This window comes from Monodon monoceros, unplaced genomic scaffold, assembly GCF_005190385.1.
Source record: "Monodon monoceros isolate NGI ecotype Baffin Bay Population unplaced genomic scaffold, NGI_Narwhal_1 Super_Scaffold_18, whole genome shotgun sequence".
Classification (NCBI taxonomy): domain Eukaryota; kingdom Metazoa; phylum Chordata; class Mammalia; order Artiodactyla; family Monodontidae; genus Monodon; species Monodon monoceros.
This window is the reverse complement of record NW_021703774.1, coordinates 158,856,057-158,877,568: the sequence shown is the minus strand read 5'-3', so window position 1 is coordinate 158,877,568 and position 21,512 is coordinate 158,856,057. Positions and strand designations below refer to the sequence as shown.

Here is a 21,512-nt window from a genome sequence, read left to right as displayed (position 1 = left end):
GCACTCTCAACCACTGCGCCACCAGGGAAGCCCCCTACTCTGTTTTTAACCTGTATTTGAAAAAATATGTTCATGGCCCTGGCCCCTATTCTAGTTCTAAATAATACCTAGTTAGGGACTTCCCTGGTGATCCAGTGTTTAAGAATCTTCATTCCAATGCAAGGGACATGGGTTCAGTCCCTGGTTGGGGAACAAAGATCCCACATGCCACAGGGCAACTAAGCCCACACGCTGTAGAGCCCACATGCCACAACTAGAGATAGCCCCCACGCCGCAACAAAAGATCTCACATGCCGCAGCAAAGATCCCACGTGCCACAACTAAGACCCAACGTAGCCATATAAATAAATAAATAAATAAATAAATATTTTTTAAAAAAATAATAGGGACTTCCCTGGCGGTCCAGTGGTTGAGACTTTGCCTTTCAATGCATGGGGTACGTGTCCCATCCCTGGTCAGGGAGCTAAGATCCCACATGCCTCATGGCCAAAAAATGAAAACATAAAACAGAAGCCATATTGTAACAAGTTCAATAAAGACTTCAAAAATGGTCCACATCAAAAAATAAATAAATAGAGACTTCCCTGGTGGCGCAGTGGTTAAGAATCCGCCTGCCAATGCAGGGGATGCGGGTTCAATCCCTGGTCCAGGAAGATCCCACATGCCACGGAGCAACTAAGCCCGTGTGCCACAGCTACTGAAGTGACCTGCATGCTGCAACTACTGAGCCCACATGCTGCAACAACTGAAGCCCAAGTGCTTAGAGCCCATGCTCCACAACAAGAGAAGCCACCGCAATGAGAAGCCCATGCACTACAACGAAGAGTAGCCCCCGCTTGCTGTAACTAGAGAAAGCCCGCACATAGCAACGAAGACCCAACGCAGCCAAAAATAAAGAAGGGAAGAAGGGAAGAAAGGAAGGAAGGAAGGGAGAGAGGGAGAGAGGCAGGAAGGAAGGAAGGAAGGAAGGGAGGGAAGGAGGGAGGGAGGGAGAAAGAAAGAAAGAATTAGGTTACGTGCAGAGAATGTCTGCCTGTCTCTTTTAACATGCAAAAGTTTTCCAGATAGTAATCTGGAATTGCATTTAACAAGCTGACTAATCATAAGAATTGCCTGAGAAATTTTTTAAAAACAGATTTTTAGGTCCCAGCTCCTGGAGATTCTGTGTTTTGAAAAGGCAACTGGGCTGATTCCAAGTATTTGGAACAGATTTGGGTGTCACGGAAATAATGTTCTGTTTGTCATGAAAGTGAGGAGGGGAGAAGGGGAAGGAAAGGAGAATGTGAGAATATAAGAATATGAATGAATGAATTTGGTATGATAACTGGGTCAGGACTTGGTGTGGCTGAACCTCACTGCCTGATGCAAGAGGCATACCAGTTTCTAAAAGTTTTATGGACCTGAGGATTAAACACATTTTCATAAAGCGTCAAAGAAAAAAAGTACTGCTCTCTTTGCTTTTTGTTTTCAGTGCCTTGATGGCAGATGCATTCATCTTTATCGTAAGCTGTTGGTATTTTCCACACACACTGTGACTTAATAGAAACTGAACTTATTTTGAGTTCGTATGCTAGCAGGCGTAAATATGTTTGAAAGGATATCATGATTTTCTTGTTTTGAATGTATAAGAGAAAGAGGACAGATAAATTTGTTGTTCAATATAATGAAGAACTAAAAGGGTTGAACTAAATCCTACTTTAGAAGGTCATTAGATATCTAAGAAGATAGTGGAAGCAGGCTAGATTGGTTATATTTCATTTTAGGACTTTACAGACAGGAACTTTTCTGTGAATATGTTACCACCTAACATTCCTAAAGTTTTTGGCTATTTTTCTTTGTAAAAGCGTCACATAGCGCTAATAACCTTTACTTTCATACTGTTAGTTTGGGGTTTTGTTTGTTTTGGTTTGGGTTTTGTTTTTTTATATTATCTTCCCTATTACTTTTAACCAAACAGGCATTTTCCTGTGTGTCTTTTGGAACTCAGTGAATTTCACTCAGTGGGTGGGTTAGCAAGAGATTTAAAGTTTCAGTCCTTCCTTGTCTCTGTAAGGAAGGCTACTCTTTGAGAATGAACAACTTATGATACTTATCTCCATTTCTGAAAGTGTTATCATTAACATATGTTAAATATCAATGTTATGATATCATGAATGCTCTGAAATGTGTCCAGGTCTCATTGACATTCCACAATTGGTAGAATACTGTCTTAGTTAAAGCACTCACTCTTAAAAACAGTACCATGTGTTCAGCCTAGTGCCACTCTTGGTGGTCCATCCTGGGGTACCATTGAGGGGAAATTGTTAGGATAGGAGTTATTCTACGTCTCTAGCAACTAAACTTTAAGAAATATGATCCAATGTTATAACCATGTTCTATTGCATTTCATGTAAAGAATTAAAGTAGTTGAGACCCAAGATGCCCTCAAGTAAAGAAAAGAGTCACTGTCCTCTGTCATCTTCATCTGTTGCACTTCAGGAACCAGACCCCTGTTTTGCCTATGTCATCTTAGGCATAGCAAAGTAATGCATCAGCAGCCATTGCTGCAGTCGCTCTGATAATTACGGTTGTGTAAATCTTACCTTTATCAACGGACTTCCCTAGACTCAGCATCTGTGAACTGAAAAAAAGATTGAATTTGTCAAGTGTTTCTTTAAAAAAATTAATGCTTGTTGATTGTGTATTTTCTCTTATGAAAAAATATCTATTGAATTAAGAGGGTTGGTTTTTTTTGTTTGTTTTTTTTTGCGGTACGCGGGCCTCTCACCGCTGCGGCCCCTCCCGCTGCGGAGCACAGGCTCCGGACGCGCAGGCCCAGCGGCCACGGCCCACGGGCCCAGCTGCTCGGCGGCACGCAGGATCCTCCCAGACCGGGGCACGAACCCGTGTCCCCTGCATCGGCAGGCAGACTCTCAACCACTGCGCCACCAGGGAAGCCCAAGAGGGTTTTTTTTAAGAGTATATATTATGCCCCTTTGTCCTCCCCACCTCCAAATGCATTATTTGCTTCAAATGTGAAATTGTTTACAATAAACATGTTAACTTATTACATGTGATTATACAGTATGTGGTCCTTAATGTATTTCTATAAAGTAAAGGTCCCAATTTAATTCCAGGATTGTTATTCCACATGACTCTTTTTTTTCTTCTCCTCTAGACTTCTCCAAAGAACGCTGGGACAGTAGGTGGAGTGCAAAGTTGTATTGTGTTGCCTTCCTGCTTTTTTTGTTGCCTTCCTGCTTTTTTTTATTATTCTTGGCCCAGTCTTGGCTGCTCCTTTCTCTGCCACTAAAGCTCACTCACTAAACCCTGCATGTGTGGTCATTATGAGGGACTCATGGCCTTTCATTTCGATCCTGCACATTTATCATGTCAGTTATGTTTCTTGTCAAATCTTTAGAATCAGGATTGTCCCTAAAGCAATATTGTAATAAGCAAACTGAAATCTCATCTCTACTTTCAAAAAAGTTTTCCTTTATTTTGAAGCACTAATACCCCTGCCTCACCCCGCCCCCCAAGCCCCTTCCAATACTCCAAAACTACCTAAGGTCTTTTTTGCGAAGGGAGAAAATAATCTGATAACATATACAAGTAAGGTGTTAATACTTAAGTGTTACCCCCCTCCCTGAACTATTTATATCCTGAAAAAGGAGGGCAAGGGAGGGCAGTGTTTAACAGAGAATAATGACTCACTCACCGATGGTAGAATTCTCTGCTTCAGTGACACAAGAGATAGTGGTGTTAGCTGAGACAGGCCTTCCCCCATGCCAAGAGGATGAGCATAGCAACAGCAATAGCCTACATTGGGGCAAGATCTCATGCACATTGGGAAGATATCCACATCTGTGCGTGTGTGTGCCTTTAAGAGACTTGAGCTGGTTATGATCATCTCATTGAATTTTTGTCCTAAAATGATGTCAGCTCCGTTTGGTTCCTTTTCCTCCTTAGTAATTTATCTGTTATGGATTTTGATGTTTGGTGTCCATGTGATGTCAAGGAGTCTGTCTGCATGATTATTTTATCATTGCTCTGATCCTTTCCAACTACCACAGGAAGAGAGGGGAAGGGACATTTTCAAGATTGTGCTGAAATAATAAATCGGCTGTTCTCTTCCCTTTCTCCCTCTCACCATGCAACAGAAGAAGCAGGTCAGCCCACCGCAGACCCAGGCATGGTCATGGACAGTGTGGAAGCAGGAGACACAACACCTCCTACCAAAAGGAAGAGCAAGTTCTCAGGGTTTGGCAAGATCTTCAAGCCCTGGAAATGGCGGAAAAAAAAAAGCGATAAATTCAAAGAGACATCAGAAGGTGAGATGTTAAGATTTAAATATATGTTCTGAGTTAGAGAGTTCCCCATTGAAGGTACCTAACTTTTTCATTCTCTTCCCAAGTTTCTATAACCCCCTGTTTGAAAAGGGAATTGAATCTTTTAATTAAAAAAACAAGTGGTCACTCACTAAGCCATATCCTCATTCCTAGGTTGGTATTTTGATAGGGTTCATGTTTATCAATTGAGTGGTGAATGGAGCTCCTGAACTACAGCAGATATAAGATGCTTCTTTTTTTCTATTCTGGCCACTTCCTCCCAGAGGAAGTTCATCCATAAGTATCTTACTATTGCAATTTCCATTAAAAAGGGAGGGAATTCTCTGGCGGTCCAGTGGGTTAGGACTCCTCGCTCTCATTGCCAAGGGCCTGGGTGGCGGGCCAAAAATTAAAAAAAAGGAAAAGCTAAACTTATGAAAGGATAGTTCTTTTTGGAAATGATATTTTCCCAATAGCACAGGTTGTGAATGAAATTAAGTTTTTAAATTCAAAGTTAGTTTTTGTGTTCTTTTCTTTCCTAAGAATAGAAAATTGAATCACTTTATTCTTTTACCTAAGGAGGTGAATTTTATCTGCCACATTTCTGAGTGTTTTTTTCCAATTTAATGTTAGTTTTAGAGCGAAAAATATCTATGCGAAAACCGAGAGAAGAGCTGGTTAAAAGAGGGGTTCTGTTGGAAGACCCTGAGCAGGGTGAGTTTGCAAATAGCATATGTCTGTCTCTGTACACTTGGTCTTTGGTTCTGACTAAGTATTTGAATTTTCTTTCTTTATTATTGCTGTTGTTGAGAGGGAAGGGGGCTTAAAAAAACTGTTCATGCATCTAGAATATATATTTTTATAACTTCTGTTAAAAAAGAAAAAGGCAATGCGGTAGAAAAGTCTGCAAAAGCACTGAACAGACAGTTCACTGAAGAGTACATACAAATGCCCAATAAACAAAAAGGTGGGTTTTTTACTTCATTAGTAATTAAGGGATACAAATTAAAACCAAAGTAAAATAGCTCTACGTATAAACTAGAAAACCTAAAATTAATCAGATGACCAACAACAAGAGTTGATGAGGGTATGAAATAAGTGGAATTCACATACACCTATTGATGCAAGTGTTAAAGTGGAAGAATCACCTTGAAAAAAAGTTTAGCATAATCTATGAAAGCTGGAGATATGTAAACCTATGTGCAGTCTTTGGTATATACGCAACAAAAATATGTATACGTGTGTATCAGGAGATATGTATAAATATGCTCATAGCAGCAATATTTATTAACACTAGAGCAAAATTGGAAACAACCCAAATGTCCATCAATAGTAAAATATATACATAATTTGTGACACATTGATAAAATGAAATATTATATAGCAATGCAAACAAACTATACCTACATGCTTTAATGTGAATGTCATAAGTAATACTGAGCAATTGAAGTCAGTCATGAAAGAATATATATTGTATCATTTCTGTAAGTGTGAAGAAAAAACAGTGTTAGGAAAAAAAAAAATGAGTTTAGTGAGCTGTGTTAAGGAGAAAACTGGCCACCTCACAAAGAAAGGCCTAATGGCAGCAATGACTCTTACAAGATAGGAAATAATTAAAAGTTAAATGTGAGTTGAAACTGAGCTGAGGAATAAAAAGTTCTTCTTGCCCTTTTACTAATTTTTGCTTACAAATTCACTCCAAACACGCTTTTAAAAGATACTTTCTCCCAGTAAATGATCTAAAAAAGTGATTGTTTAGAAAAGTGGATTGATTCTCCTGATTATCAAAAGAAAATGGAAACTAACTTTTTGGACTAAAGCTCAGGGGGTTTTAGTGAATGAACTGTTGAAATAAATGCCTTCAAAACAGAAAAAAAAAGAAAAAGGAAAAACTGTTTGGAGATGCATGCTTATGTGGTTAAACTATAATAACACAAAGCAAGGATTATCATAAGAGTTAGGAGAGTGATTGATTGCTTTGTGGGGGAAGGAAAGGGATGTTACTAGGGAGAGAGAGAGGCTTCAGAGAGCTCTGAAAACATTTTATTTCCTAATGTCCATGACGATCACACAAGTGTTTTCTTTGTAATATGTCTTTGAAATTTACATTTCTATTTTGTACATTTTTCTCTACTGGCATTAAACTTGACAATGAAAAATACTAAATAATGATAAGATATTTCTATGGAATTCAGTGGCATACCATCTATATTTGATTTACTTTAAGAAGGCATTTTTTGTATAATTTTTAAAGATTGCTTTCCATTTACGGTTATTACAAAATATTGGCTATATTCCCCGTGTCGTACAATACATCCTTGAGCCTGTCTTACACTCAGTAGTTTGTACCTCCCACTCCCCCACCCCTTTATTGCATATAATTGGGCATATATTTTTTGTGGGAATGAAAATATCTAATGAAGAAAAAAATATTAAAACATAAATGAGAATAATTGATTTTTTTGTTTAAGGAATCTCAGCTTAGGGGGTAAACATAAGGGGTAAACCCCTTCCAATAATTACCGCCTAATTTTCTGTATTAAAGTCCATTTTCTTGCTGAGGAATAAAAAAAGCTTCCTTCACCCTTCCTTCCAAGTACCTACCTTATCTGGCTGCGGTCTTTAACTCTGGAATTGCAGTTGAGTGGTTGGTGAAGGATCCTTAGGACAACCATTCTCTGTCTCTTTGTACATCCTCAGCTTTGTGCCAGCTGCAGTACTGTGTCATTTACTTTTTTTTTTTTTTTTTTAAATACCAAATTTGTCTCCAGGCCCATATTGCTGCCCTAATATTTCTTGTTTGTCTGTCATAAAGATCATGTTTTGGTATTTCAACACTCACTGCTGGTTTAATAATGTCAGGACTTTCTCTAATGTGTGACTTTTATGAAGCAGCTTATCAGAAGAGTAAGGCTGTAGTACACTGGTTGCATTTCACTTCTCTTCATTAGAATTACTTAGCATGAGACAAAATATGAAAGCCAAGTTTTTGTTTGTTTGTTTTTTGTGGTATGCGGGCCTCTCACTGTTGTGGCCTCTCCCGTTGCGGAGCACAGGCTCCGGACACGCAGGCTCAGCGGCCACGGCTCACAGGCCTAGCCGCTCCGCGGCATGTGGGATCTTCCCGGACCGGGGCACGAACCCGTGTCCCCTGCATTGGCAGACGGACTCTCAACCACTGCGCCACCAGGGAAGCCCTGAAATCCAAATTTTAAAAATATATCCTTTGGTTGGTGGAAAAAAGGAACCAAACTGATGAAATACTATACTCTTTAGGATTTGAACCATTTGAATATATTGCTTGTTTGCAAAATTTAATTAAATTATGTGTTTATTGTCTCAACTATATAAAAGCTTAAGTAGAAAAAACAAGCTTGAAGGAAAAATACTAAAATATTATTAGCATTGGTTATTTCTGGATGTTGGAATAGGAATGTAGGGGATTTTTTTCTTTCTATTTTTCTAAATTTTCATGAGCCTATTTGTTTTTTTACAGTAGGATACAAAAACTTCTAGGTATTTAGGTGGGTAACTACAGTTATAATGCCTCTGTTGCAACGTCTTTGGCCATTGTTTTTTGATAATAGCCATTCCTCACCCTATGCCCTTTCCTACCTCTCACCTTTCTTGCTCACTCACCAAACCTCATACATTACTTCTTTCTTGTTTTTCACCTTTATTCAGTCTTTTTTGCCATATGCTTCCTATTGGCTCTTGATCCAAGTTGTTTTCAGCTTAGAAGCAAGCTCAGAGGTCCAATTGCTAAGTGAATTGTAGCCATTGGACAAGATGTCCCTCTGCCAACCAGAGAACTGACCTAAACTGTACTCTGTAAGAAGAAACTAAGAGGACTTCCCTGGCGGCACAGTGGTTGAAAATCCGCCTGCCAATGCAGGGGACATGGGTTCGATCCCTGGCCCAGAAAGATCCCACATGCTGCGGAGCAGCTAAGCCCTTGAGCCACAACTACTGAGCCTGCACTCTAGAGCCCGCAAGCCAAGAGTACTGAGCCTGCGTGCCACAACTACTGAAGCCCGCACGCCTAGAGCCCATGCTCCACAACAAGAGAAGCCACCGCAATGAGAAGCCCATGCGCCGCAACGAAGAGTAGCCCCCACTAGCCGCAACTAGAGAAAGCCCGCGTGCAGCAACAAAGACCCAATGCAGACAAAAGTAAATAAATAAATAAATAAAATTTTTTTTAAAAAAAGAAGAAACTAAGAGATGGGCCTCACAGCCTGGCTTACATATCTCCAGTTTAGGCTAAAAGCAGTATTTGAACCTTGCAGTTCTTTTCACACTCAGAGATGGCTTTTGGCTTGATTATGGTTCTGACTTGACTACATTATAAAATATGTAATGGATTTTCTGAGTTGGGGGTTGAGAGGCACTCATAGATGTTGAGGCCAGATTCTAATTCTGTTCTATTCTGTTAGCATTTAGCACAAACCCTTTGCATTAAACATAAGAAGTTTGGGACTTCCCTGGTGGCACAGTGGTTAAGAATCCACCTGCCAATGCAGGGGACACAGGTTCGAGCCCTGGTCCGGGAAGATTGCACATGCCGTGGAGCAACTGAGCCTGTGCACCACGACTACTGAGCCTGCGCTCCAGAGCCCGCAAGCCACAACTATTGAGTCCACGTGCCACAACTACTGAAGCCCACACGTCACAACTCCTGAAGCCCATGGGCCTAGAGCTCGTGCTCAGCAATAAGAGAAGCCACTGCAATGAGAAGCCCGCACACCACAATGAAGAGTAGCCCCAGCTTGCTGCAACTAGAGAAAGCCCGTGCACAGCAACAAAGACCCAACGCAGCTAAAAATAAATAAATGAATTTATTTTTTTTAAATATATGTATATATAAGAAGTTTTACTTCAAAGTAGACAATCCTGATTAAGTAACTTGCAAGATGACTGATCACTTTTGCTGGTATGTGCTGAGTAGAAACTAATTAATAATGTGTCTTTACCTTTCACTGTATGTTTTTTAAAAGTAGGGGCTTTGGGCTTTCCTAGTAGCACAGTGGTTAAGAATCTGCCTGTCAATGCAGGGGACATGGGTTCGAGCCCTGGTCCAGGAAGATTCCACATGCCACTGAGCAACTAAGCCCGTGCACCACAACTACTGAGCCTGCGCTCTAGAGCCCGCGAGCCACAACTACTGAGCCCGCGTGCCACAACTGCTGAAGCCCACGTGCCTAGAGCCCATGCTTCGCAGCAGGAGAAGCCACTGCAATGAGAAGCCTGAGCACTGCAACAAAAGAGTAGCCCCCGCTCACCGCAACTAGAGAAAGCCTGCACGCAGCAACGAAGACCCAATGCTGCCAAAAATAAATAAATAAATAAATATTTTTTTAAAAAGAAAGAAAGTAGGGGCTTTGAAATGATTCATTGCTTTACATTCTAGAAAGTCCTGTTTTTGTTAAAGGTGCGCTATATTAACATAAGCAGTAACTTACAACATTTGCATAGTTGTTGTCATCTTGCCCCTTCCTCTGTTTTAAAATTTAAAAAATAGTTGTCAGAATACTTTCACTTTAGAAGTACATTTTTCATTCAGTGCTCATTTGCCTTAGACTTATACTACTTTTAGCCCAAGCTCCACCTCTTTCTGAGACTGTATGAAGAATGATACTGTCTAATCTCTTAGTAGGAAGTGGTGGGTTGCGGTGAGGGAGTCTGGTCTATGAGAACTTGAGGGACTAACTCAAGAGACACTAAAATGAAGAGTGTCTCCCTATGGAAAACAAAGAGAGTAACTAGAGAGCAAATAGTTCCAGTTCCCATGACACTAGGAGGTGAGACAGTTTTCAGTCTCTAACCTCAGTGTTTCAGTTCTCTCCTCCAAAGGAAACCTCAGCAGTAGCTGGGAACACTTGTCTAATTCCTCCATAAAAGGATCTTGCCTACAAGTTTAATAGCGATGAGTGTTCATCCCAAAGCCTGCAGCCTAGTGATCATTCCTGCAGTTTAGCTTATAGGAATTAATCATGTGTATCGTGTTTTACCTTTGATGTGTCTATCAGTTCTCCCCCTTGCTGTCCACTCCTAATGCCCTCAGGCACCCTCTGCTATTTCTCACCTACATTCTGCTCATTATTAGTTTTCCTATTCCAATCACTGCCTAATCCATCCTTCTCACAGCTCTCAGAATTAACTTTCTAAAAGACAGAGCAGATCATATCTCTCTCCTACTTTAATTCTTTGGCTTCCTGTTTCCTACAGGATTCAGTCCAGGCTCTTTTACATGGTGCTTGGCACCCTTCATAGCCTGGCTTTTGCTTGCCTTTCCATTCCTATTAACTTTTTCTTATGTGCATCTGTTCTCCTGCCAGGACAAACTAATTGTCAGTTCCCAAACGTGTCGAATAATTTCACACCTTCATACATGCTATTTCTTCTTCCTACATGGTCTTTGCTCATCTTGTCATCGAGTGGCAGGCTCCTACTCCTCCTTTAAGACTCAGTTTAGCTACGACTTTCTGTGAAGCTTTTCTAACCCCATTCCCACCCCCAAGAAAATTGTTTCTTCATTTGTACCATAGCACATCACTCATAATAGCTCTTAACATTTAGCATTGTAATTATTTGTGTGAAATAAATCTGTCTTATTCATGTAGCAAAGCACCCAGCACATAATAGACAATCAAATGTTTATTGGAAAAAGAACTACTTATTTTCATTACTACTATAAAATCTAAATAATAAGCTAAAACAGGAAGAGGGTTGGATAAAGGGGATAAGAAAGGTTAGAAATTGCCAACTCTTCTCCCTACCTGACCACACCAGTCCATCAGTTTGCTCTTTCTTTTGGACCTTGCAGGTGGTGAGGATCCAGGGAAGTTGAGCCATGCCACGTTAAAGAATGGCCATACCACCCCCATAGGGAGTGCCAGATCTTCTAGTCCAGTCCAAGTAGAGGAAGAACCAAGAAGAATAGCAAGTCTTAAGAAGCCTATTCCAGAAGAGGACCCAAAGAAGCGACTAGGTAATTAACTCTGAATTTTTTGCGGTTCGCAGGCCTCTCACTGCTGTGGCCCCTCCCTTTGTGGAGCACAGGCTCCGGACGCACAGGCCCAGCAGGCTTGGCTCACGGGCCCAGCCGCTCCGCGGCACGTGGGATCCTCCCGGACCGGGGCACGAACCCGTGTCCCCTGCATCGGCAGGCGGACTCTCAACCACTGCGCCACCAGGGAAGCCCAACTCTGAATTTTTTAGTTTAAGAGCCATGGATCAGTCATTCTAATTTACTTCGGGGGTTTACAAGAGCCAGGGGAGAAATAAAATCCAGAGGGACTTCTGTTCTCCTCTAGCAGTTCCTCACCTAGTTGCCACTTTAAGTACAATTTCTCCCCTCATTCTTGTAGTCACAAAATACCTAAATGTGTGATTCTCAAGGACGGAAGAGGATATTAAATATCAGATAACTGTAGGACTTTTTCAAGCTACACATTCCTCCTCCTCCACCCAAGGGACTCTGTGTCCAGTTTCCTGGCTCTTGTATGAAGAATCACTACCATAACAAGTCTGTCTTACGATTGAGAAAAGTGTCATATACCTTAAGTATGTTGAGGTTGGGAAACTTTGTCCGTAAACCAATCTATACATTAAATAATGGATGGAATTGACCATAAGCTATGGGTGTGTTAGCTTTTTCAGTCTGTCTTGTAACTCTTTCCTTTTAAATCACATCTGTTATTACACAGGCTCAACTGGAATCCAGCCTAATTCTGAAGCAGAGTCCATTCCTGAGAATGTACCCAAACAGCCTTTACTTCCCCCTAAAAGACACTTGTCCTCTTCTCACGAAGCAAATGAAGGGCAAGCAAAGGATGCCACCTCCTCTGGCAGCACAGCAAGACCACTCTCCTCCACGCCCACCACTGCCATCACCACAGCACCTGCTGCCACCACGGCTGCCACAAACCCAGCAAAAACTGTTAATTCCTCTGTCCCCTCTTCCCAAGCACCCAGGACTCTGCCTGCTTCTCCTGCCAGCACTAACACTACTGCTACCCCGAGCCTCACTCATACAGTTCCTGCCAAGCAGCCCCCTATCCCTCCCCCTAAACCAGCTCACAGAAACAGCAACCCTGTCATTGGTAAGTAAGTCTTTAGATTTCCATTGTTTGGGGTTTGGTTTGGTTTTAGACAGTTGTTTGGTTTTTTTTGGGGTTTTTTTGCGGTACGCGGGCCTCTCACTGTTGTGGCCTTTCCCATTGCGGAGCACAGGCTCCAGACGCGCAGGCTCAGCAGCCATGGCTCACGGGCCCAGCCGCTCCGCGGCATGTGGGATCTTCCCGGACCGGGGCACGAACCGGTGTCCCCTGCACCGGCAGGCGGACTCTCAACCACTGCACCACCAGGGAAGCCCAAGACAGTTGTTTTATTGGATAACTGGTACAATATTGATTTGGTCTGTGAGAGAGTTCTCCATAGCTTGTCCTTATGAATGCCCTCAATATAGAAAAAAGCCTTGAAAATGAGGCAGATGGCTATAAATGGAAACAGTGGGGTTAAATATCACTAAAATTAGGTTCAAGTTTTGGGGGATTAATGTTTATTTTCCTAAAACAATGTTTCTGAACTACTGTTTGTAGTTGGGGGACTGTACATGTGAAGACCACAATGGGTTTGATCTGCTTGGAGAAAAGGGTTTTTTCTTTAACCTACTTTAAACTGCCAATGCCTTCCTTCAGCATAAATCCAGTAGATAAAAAGGTGATTGTATAGGTGCCAGTGTAACTTGCGATTCAGTGTCTGGCATAGTACATTCATGGGGAACTGCAAAGATATTTAAATTATCCTGATAAAATCATGTTTTGTCTCAGGAGAGTTAAGAATGCTACTTTTAATAAAATAAGTGGTGGAAGAATGAAAGCAGGGAAGATAACCAGTAACTTTTTATTGGTTTAGTAAATTTTTTATATTTACCTGAATATATTATAGTATATTTAGGTCAGTTTTCCTTATATAAATTTAGAGGAATTTTAAGAAAGGGAGGAGAGGAAAAAAGGTAGTTTTTCAAGAAAAATGATATTAGGCTTAGTACTGCTTAAAGTTTTTGTTAATGATTGGAGAAACAAAAAGTGTGCTCATCAAATGGCTAATTAACCAAATTGTATGGAGTGACTAGAACCTTGAAAAACAGGCTTAGAATTCATTGTGACTATAGCAGGTTGGAGGAGCTTGATAAAAACAGGATGAAGGTTATTATTATTATTATCACTACCTTGGATGGATAGTGCTGTGTTGACTTATCTCTGAGGACTGAGGAGCTTTCATATACTTATTTTCAAAACCTTGCGAAGTTTTATCTATTTTATCTATTATATAGTTAGGGCAATAAGAATGTGAAGAAGTTGTGATTGACTCAGCTTGCCGTTAGTGAAAGATAGAAACCAAACACAGCCTTTTCAACTCTGGAGTACAGACCTCTGTCCTGTATACTTGTGTTCTCAACCTGTTGTCTAAACAGGGGTTCTCATCATGGTCACCTGGAGGGCTTGTTAAAACACAGAGTGCTGGGCTCTGCCCTTAGAGTTTCCAATTCAGTAAGTCTGGGGTAGTGCCTGAGAATTTGCATTTCTGATGAGTTCCCAGATGATGCTGATGCTCTGTATATGGGGACCACACATCAAGAACCACTGCTCTAAACCAGTAGTACTCCACCCTTTTCAGGGTAAGACAATATTAAAAAATGATAATATGTGTACTGTATCCTGGGCTAAACTGCGGAGGCCACTCTTGGCCTCAGATGAATAGCCCAAAGCAATAGGCCCTGTGACTGAGGGACCAGCATCAGTCCACGAGTGGTCCTCAGCAGAAAGAGAAAAATAGGATAGTTCACAGAGTTTTTATTAAGGTTAAGTAGACTTGATTTAAAGAACTATCCTTTAGGGAGTTCCCTGCTGGCCTAGTAGTTAGGATTCCGAGCTTTCACTGCCGTGGCCTGGGTTTAATCCCTGGTCGAGGAACTGAGATCCCACAAGCTGCACGACATAGCCCCAAAAAAATAAATAAATAAAAGGACTATCCTTTATTCTGAAATTATGGACCTTCCTAATTCTTTGGTGTTAAAAGACCATTTCTTCCATGAAGGGGTTATGTTCATAAGTGGTTTACTGAATATCAAGCCTTAGTTGAGGGAATTCACTGGCAGTCCAGTGGTTAAGGTGCCATGTTTCCACTGCTGGGAACCTGGGTTCAATCCCTGGCTGAGAACTAAGATCCCACAAGCCACGCAGCACGGCCAAAAAAAAAAAGAAGCCTTAGTTGAAAATAATAAAAATTGACAACCTGAGATTGGTTGAGGATCTTTTTAATAGTATTGGTCCATGAAACCCAAACATTTGGAAACCAATGTTTAGACATTGCTGTGTCTACTAACGGGCATAATAGTATTAGGACTAATTAGTAGTGTTGGGACTAAGGAAGGACCACCATAAATAACTGAACAGATGAAGGGAATTTGTAACCCCTCCAATGAACATTTTGGCATCTTTCCCATGGAACTACAGCCAAATGCCATTGGGTATTTGTACCAGAGGGTATGTGTACCAGAGGTCATTTCCTTTACTTTTCAGGTATATGTTTTCCATAAATTACCAAAGGTAATTTACTTTATCAATTCAAATGTTAAAATACTCAAATTTGGTCTTGTCAGGGGTGGGTTTTGTTGTAGATGGAATAGCTAACCACTGTTTTTAGACAGACAACAAAAATCCAGTCTACCAAAAAATACCTTTTATTGATCCTGAAATTCACATTTTTCGAATCCTTTTTTATATGTGTATACAGTATTTTTCTAGAAGGACCTTTTAAATTTTTACTTATGAAGAGTGACATTAAAGCATTATCAGATTAGCTAGACTTTTACTTTGAATGCTGCCAATGGAATGGGATTTAGTGCAGTTAAATTTTTAATTTAGGGAAACTTGAAGTGTTGCTCTCTGGGTAAGACATATAAAACCTTTGAAAACAAGTGAGGGGTTTGGGTGGAGGGTTGGAGGTTGGTAACCAAGAGAACTACTATTTAATTATTTTGCAAGGTTGACCTTTTGTGATATGTTGATCCACTTCTTTTTTTTTTTTGCGGTATGCGGGCCCCTCACTGTTGTGGCCTCTCCCGTTGCGGAGCACAGGCTCCGGACGCGCAGGCTCAGCGGCCACGGCTCACGGGCCTAGCCGCTCCGCAGCATGTGGGATCTTCCCGGACCGGGGCACGAACCCGTGTCCCCCGCATCGGCAGGCGGACTCTCAACCACTACGCCACCAGGGAAGCCCGATCCACTTCTTAAAAGCCATTTGGAGCTCTCCAAAGGGACTTTGTGGAATCAACACCTGAGACGTTGTGGGCTTTGGGGGATCACATAGGGATATATACTGTCATGATACAGGGTAGGGGCCTCTCATCTAGTAAACATGTATTGAGGACCCACTATGTGCCAGGCACTGTGCCCCACCCTGTGAATATGCTGATAGAGACAAGGGGTGCCCTGTTGTCAAGGAGCCCATAGGGTAGTGAAGAGTGGAGATGACAGATTGGACATAAAGGACAAGAAGAGGTGTGGACACTAATAAGAAACAAAGTCAGTGGGATCCAGATGATGGAGCCTCATAATGAGTCCTGGGAACTAGCTGAGTCCTTACCAGTTTGTAGTATGATCTTGGGCAAGTCACGTAACTTCTGTGGCCTCAGTTTTTGCTTCTGTAAAATGGTAAAGATGATCTCTTGTATAAGAAGAATATGAAGTTAAGGATAGAAAAGCACCTTGCTTTCTTCAAAGGCCTCTGCGTTTGCTGTAAAAATCCAAGATATCATTGATAGTTTAATAATAAAGTGCTCTGATATCTAGATATTATTATTTATCAGTATATGGTAACAATGCCTGATAGTGTTTGTTTTTTTGTTTCAATCTGCATGTTTAAATTTTTTGATGGAGTACTGTTAGACAAAAGAATTTACTAGCCACATTTTTTTTGTTTTTTTTCATATTAACTTTATCTACACCAAGATCAAGTCATAAAAAATTGTCATGTCTATTATCATAGTAAAGAAGTAAGTTTCTCATCAAAATATTAAGGTAGTGGTCTTCCTACACCTCTGTACATTTATTAGGGCTTCTATATATTTAAATATTAATTTTGTTTCAGGATTAGATAGCTAGGGAATGGCAAAGCCATGAAATGGTATAATTTGCCCGAAAGATTAAGACTGAGCCTAGCTCTAATTCTAGGCCCTGGGCTGGCCCCTCAAAGCACTGTAAAGCCATCTTAAACTGAGGTGTTGCTTTCTCTTTTCCAGCTGAACTATCCCAAGCAATAAACAGTGGTACGTTGTTATCAAAGCTGTCCCCACCTTTACCACCTAAGAGAGGCGTTCCATCAACTTTGGTACCCACCTCAGAGTCTGCTGCTGCCACTGCCACCACCACAAAAGCACCAAGTGATCAGAAAGAGAAGAGCACATGCTCTGTGGGCTCCGAACCCCTGCTGATGATCCCCCCTACCGCCCCATCCCCCCCACTGCCTACTCATATACCTCCAGAACCCCCTCGGTCCCCTCCATTCCCTGCTAAGACTTTTCAAGTTGTGCCAGAAAATGAGTTTCCACCTTCCTTAGACCTACCCCAGGAGGTTCCCCAGCAGGAAAGTCAGAAAAGGGAAGTACCCAAGAGGATGTTGGACCACAGCTTTGGGGAGCCCCATGTACCCTCTAGGCTGCCCCAAGTCCCACTGCATATCCGAATCCAGCAGGCCCTGACCAGCCCACTCCCCATGACTCCTCCCTTGGAAGGCTCTCATAGAGCTCATTCGTTGCTCTTCGAGAACAGTGACAACTTTTCTGAGGACAGCAGTACCCTGGGTCGGACCAGGTCACTTCCCATCACTATTGAAATGCTGAAAGTGTGAGTGCCTTTAAAGCTTGCTTCTTGTTCCCTCTTTACTGTAGCTAGTCCTTCTTGGAAAAAATTAGTTATAGAGAGAAAATGTGAATAAATTTAAATTAAGAAGAATACTCAACAAATAGGACATGTTCTTGAATTTGAACTTTTACTCTCCTGATTTCTATAACATTGTTTCCATGGCAGAAATTTCCATGATGATACAAAAATTACAAACTTCTGTACTTGAAAATTAAAATCACTATGTATTTTTATATGATATACGGGAAGCAGTGTAACATGGTTCTTATGAACATTGACCTTGGAGTAAGATGGCTCTGGGTTCAAATCTCAGCTCTGCCTCTGATTTACTAGCGTGCAGTAGTGTATGTTACTTAATCTTCCTGCTCTTCAGTTGTCTAACCTGTAAACAGAAATAATACCTACCTCATAGGCTTGCGAGAATGAAATTAGACAAATCTGAAAGCTCTAGTGCCTGGCACAGAACCTGGTAGAGAGAGACAGAGAGAAGCCTAGAGAAAAAGAAGGGAGCTCTGAAAGATAGCTCAGTATTCCAACCCCACAGACTGAAACTGCTCATCTTTTCTCTCCCTCATCTGTCCCCAAACAATCTGTTCACAGTAACATTGGTACTTATACCTATTTTTTCTGTCTTTTTAAAATTCAGACAAATTGTGACTGAAGATTAACACTTCTTGGCAAGTTGGAAATTTGTCTTACTAATAACTAAAAGAATTGTTATAGAGTTGTTGCAGTATCCTACTTTTTGGCTTTTTTGCCATAATCTTTTGTACTTCCTGGTATTATTTACTTTGCATCCTGGAAGGAGACAGTTTAGGAATTTGAAGTAGACTAGGTCATAGTTTTATGCCTCCAGAGTGTAAAGCAAAGAAGTTAGTTTTCACCCGTACTTCTCTTTGCTTCCTTGGTTTAGGAAATGGGTTAAATATTTTTATTGAGTATCTTCCATGAGCCAAGTACTGTGTTAGATGCTGTGTGATCTTCTCATTCAATCAGACCAAGGCAAACTTGCATTTTATGTATTGATCATCAGGGCCCTATGTGCAAGACACTAGTGCATTCTAGAATTTGTCTATTTCATTCTCAGAACAAGCCAACAAGGTAGGTATCATTCACATTTACAGAAAAATTAAATAACAAGCTAGTAAATAAGTTGTAGATCTGGGATTTGAACCCAGAGCCCTTTAGATTAATGGCTGCTAAAAAGTTTCTTAGCAAGAATGTAAAAATTAAGGGAAATAACTATAAATTATTTCATTTATGGATTTTTTCATGGTTATTCAGTAGTTTGCCTTGCAAATCAGTTATTCTTTATGTCTCTGAAAGGGAAACGTAAAATGTAATTATGTTAATTTGTTAGTCCAGACGATGAAGAAGAGGAGGAGCAGATCCACATATTTGCATTCAATGCAGATGTAGCATCTACCTCAGTCATTCCTAAACTACCGCAGCGTCTGCAGGAGGAAGAAGAAGGGAAAGAGAGTGACTCTGATTCAGAAGGTCCTATTCAATACCGAGATGAAGAGGATGAAGATGAAAGCCATCATAGTAAGAAAGGGAGGGAAAGAGAAGGAGAAAGTTTTCTTACAGATAAAGCTGTGTGCTGGTCTTAGCAAGTGTTAAGATGCATGGAAGCAGGCACCCTCTCCCATCGAGTCGTCTGGCTGACTGCTCTTGGAAGGCTCTGTGAAAGACTCTTGTCCCTGCTGTTCCCATTGTTATAACAAGCCAGTGAGAGGGAGCCCAGTAGGTTGAGTCAATCAGTTTTTTATGTGTTTGGTTTTGATTTAAAAATTATTTACCTTGATGGTGTTAAAGAATGTGGAGTAAAGGAAAGTTGGTATTTGGGCTTTGTGGGAAAGACAAAAATGATGCACTCCTTCAGCCTAGTGAGCTTCCTGTGTTCACGGGGCAAAGAAAAAAAACATGTTCATGTACACACATCTGTGAATAATAGAATCCTGATTCCTAAAAGTGGAAAGCAGCTTTAAGAGTAGGAACCTTATGAGGTGTGTTAGTGCAAATGCCTCTGTGTTGTAATTCAGAGGCTGTCCCCTGCTTAGACCATCCCTCCTCTAGCAACTCTTATTAAGAAGAAAAATGTAGACAGAGAACTGGTAGAAGGGAAAAGATATTTTTAGCCCGTCTGAGGCCATCTGCTAAAAAGATTTTTAGATGTCCTCAGCTTTACCCCCACCTCTCTGTTAGGTGGATCATCAGAGGCCAGCTAGAAAGCTGGGATTATGATATTGTTTATTCAGACTCTTACCTAGCTCCAGGTGAGGCTGAGCTTTAAGCTCCTACATGTTTTTCTCTCCCTTGTACAAAGGTGCTCTGGCCAACAAAGTGAAGAGGAAAGACACACTGGCAATGAAGTTGAACCACAGACCCAGTGAACCTGAAATGAACATGAATTCTTGGCCTCGAAAAAGCAAAGAGGAGTGGAATGAAATACGGCACCAGATTGGGAACACGCTCATCCGGTAGGCCTTTTCTTAGAATAGATTGATTTGATTTGATTATGCCAGTACATGTCTTAGAGATGTACTTTGTGGTGGAGCATGCAGGTATCTTTATTTTTTTAATTTTAGAAATAGCATAATTTTTAAAAATACATATTGTACACAGATGGGTATCTTCTAAGAGTTTGGAAATTAAGGAACTAGATGGCTCTCAGAGCTTTAAACCATGAGATAGATCTCACAGCTTTACACCATAAGATAAACATAAGTATGTTTTTTTTTAAAGTTTCTAAGGATTTAGGTGGCTCCCAGGACAGCAAGCCTCTTCTGGCTTGCTCAACCATGAGGTGCCAGCCCAGTTAAAAATCACACACATAATTTCCATTGTATCTATTTCACATGTTCCATGTAACTGCCTCCTTTCAACGTGTTAGTATATTTTTCAAGTCAGCTGGAACCAAAAGCATAGAGAGACTGGATGCAGGCCAGCTTCCTGCATATGTACTACACGTAGAGTCTAGGTATACAGACAAGTGTTTGCCCACCTCAGATGTTCCTCTCGGAAAGTGGAACTCCTGGTGTATTCCTTACAAACAATTAAATAAGGATGCCTGTTAATTAAAATATATTCTCCTCTCCTACCTCAGACACCTGGCTTTGCTGATGGCAATCTTAATGCAGAACTGTGCCCCTCTGAGTGTCAGCAAGAGACCATCAAGATTAGGAATTAGTTAAGAATGGGGATTTTTTTTTCTTTTAGTTTTATTGAGATACATTTGACATACAGCACTGTATAAGTTTAAGGTATAGAGCATAATGATTTGACTTGCATACATCATGAAATGATGACCACAATAAGCTTAATGAACATCCATCGTCTCCTATAGATACAAAATAAAAGAAACAGGAAAAAAAAGATATTTTCCTTGTGATGAGAACTCTTAGGCTTTACTCTTTTAACAACTTTGATATATAACATACATGTTAATTATATTAATCATGTTGTACATTACATCCCTAGTATGTATTTATTTTATAACTGGAAGTTTGTACCTTTTGACCACCTTCATCCAGTTCCCCCTGTCCACCCCCTGCCTCTGGTAACCACAGATCTGATCTCTTTTTCTGAGTTTGTTTGTTTGGTTTTTGGAGTATAATAGACCTACAATACTATATTAGTTCCTGGTGCACAACATAGTGGTTTGATATTTCTATACATTGCAAAATGATCACCACAATAAGTCTAGTTACCATCTGTCACCATACAAAGATATTACATTATTATTGACTATATTCCCACACTGTATATTTCATCCAGGAATGAGGATCTTTAATAATAGATTCCTTGGGCTTCCCTGGTGGCACAGTGGTTGAGAGTCTGCCTGCCGATGCAGGGGACACGGGTTCGTGCCCTGGTCCGGGAAGATCCCACATGCCATGGAGCAGCTGGGCCCGTGAGCCATGGCCGCTGAGCCTGCGCGTCCGGAGCCTGTGCTCCGCAACGGGAGAGGCCACAACAGTGAGAGGCCCGCGTACCGCCAAAAATAATAATAATAATAATAGATTCCTTTTGCTTTATTGCAATGCTAGTTGCTCGTCTTTGAGTGTTTTTTCCCAGGTCATAATCGTCTTAGAAGAGCTTGTTGGACACTAGCAATGAATAGTCATATAAAATTAAAATGTAGAAATACAAGAGATTAACATTTACAATAGCAATTTACAATACCATCAAAACTCTTTAAATACCTGTGGATAAACCTGATGAAAGATTGTGTAAGACCTATGCACTGAAAAGTATAAAATAATGCTGA

At 40.8% G+C, this 21,512-nt stretch overlaps 1 protein-coding gene across 8 annotated transcripts in view; it reads left to right on the top strand.

Annotated features, from left to right (window-relative positions):
* PHACTR4 (phosphatase and actin regulator 4) overlaps positions 1-21,512 on the top strand; it is a 137,292-nt gene that overhangs the window by 102,911 nt on the left and 12,869 nt on the right. For 5 of the 8 annotated variants that reach the window (XM_029227650.1, XM_029227647.1, XM_029227649.1 and 2 more), the window contains 7 exons: positions 4,140-4,310; positions 4,941-5,021; positions 11,134-11,298; positions 12,017-12,412; positions 16,618-17,221; positions 18,600-18,787; positions 19,569-19,722. In XM_029227650.1, coding sequence (XP_029083483.1) covers positions 4,140-4,310; positions 4,941-5,021; positions 11,134-11,298; positions 12,017-12,412; positions 16,618-17,221; positions 18,600-18,787; positions 19,569-19,722 — 1,759 coding nt within the window. Of the gene's footprint in view, positions 1-3,157; positions 3,182-4,139; positions 4,311-4,940; positions 5,022-11,133; positions 11,299-12,016; positions 12,413-16,617; positions 17,222-18,599; positions 18,788-19,568; positions 19,723-21,512 lie in introns of all 8 variants that reach the window. The other 3 variants (XM_029227646.1, XM_029227645.1, XM_029227644.1) reach the window with 1 other exon arrangement.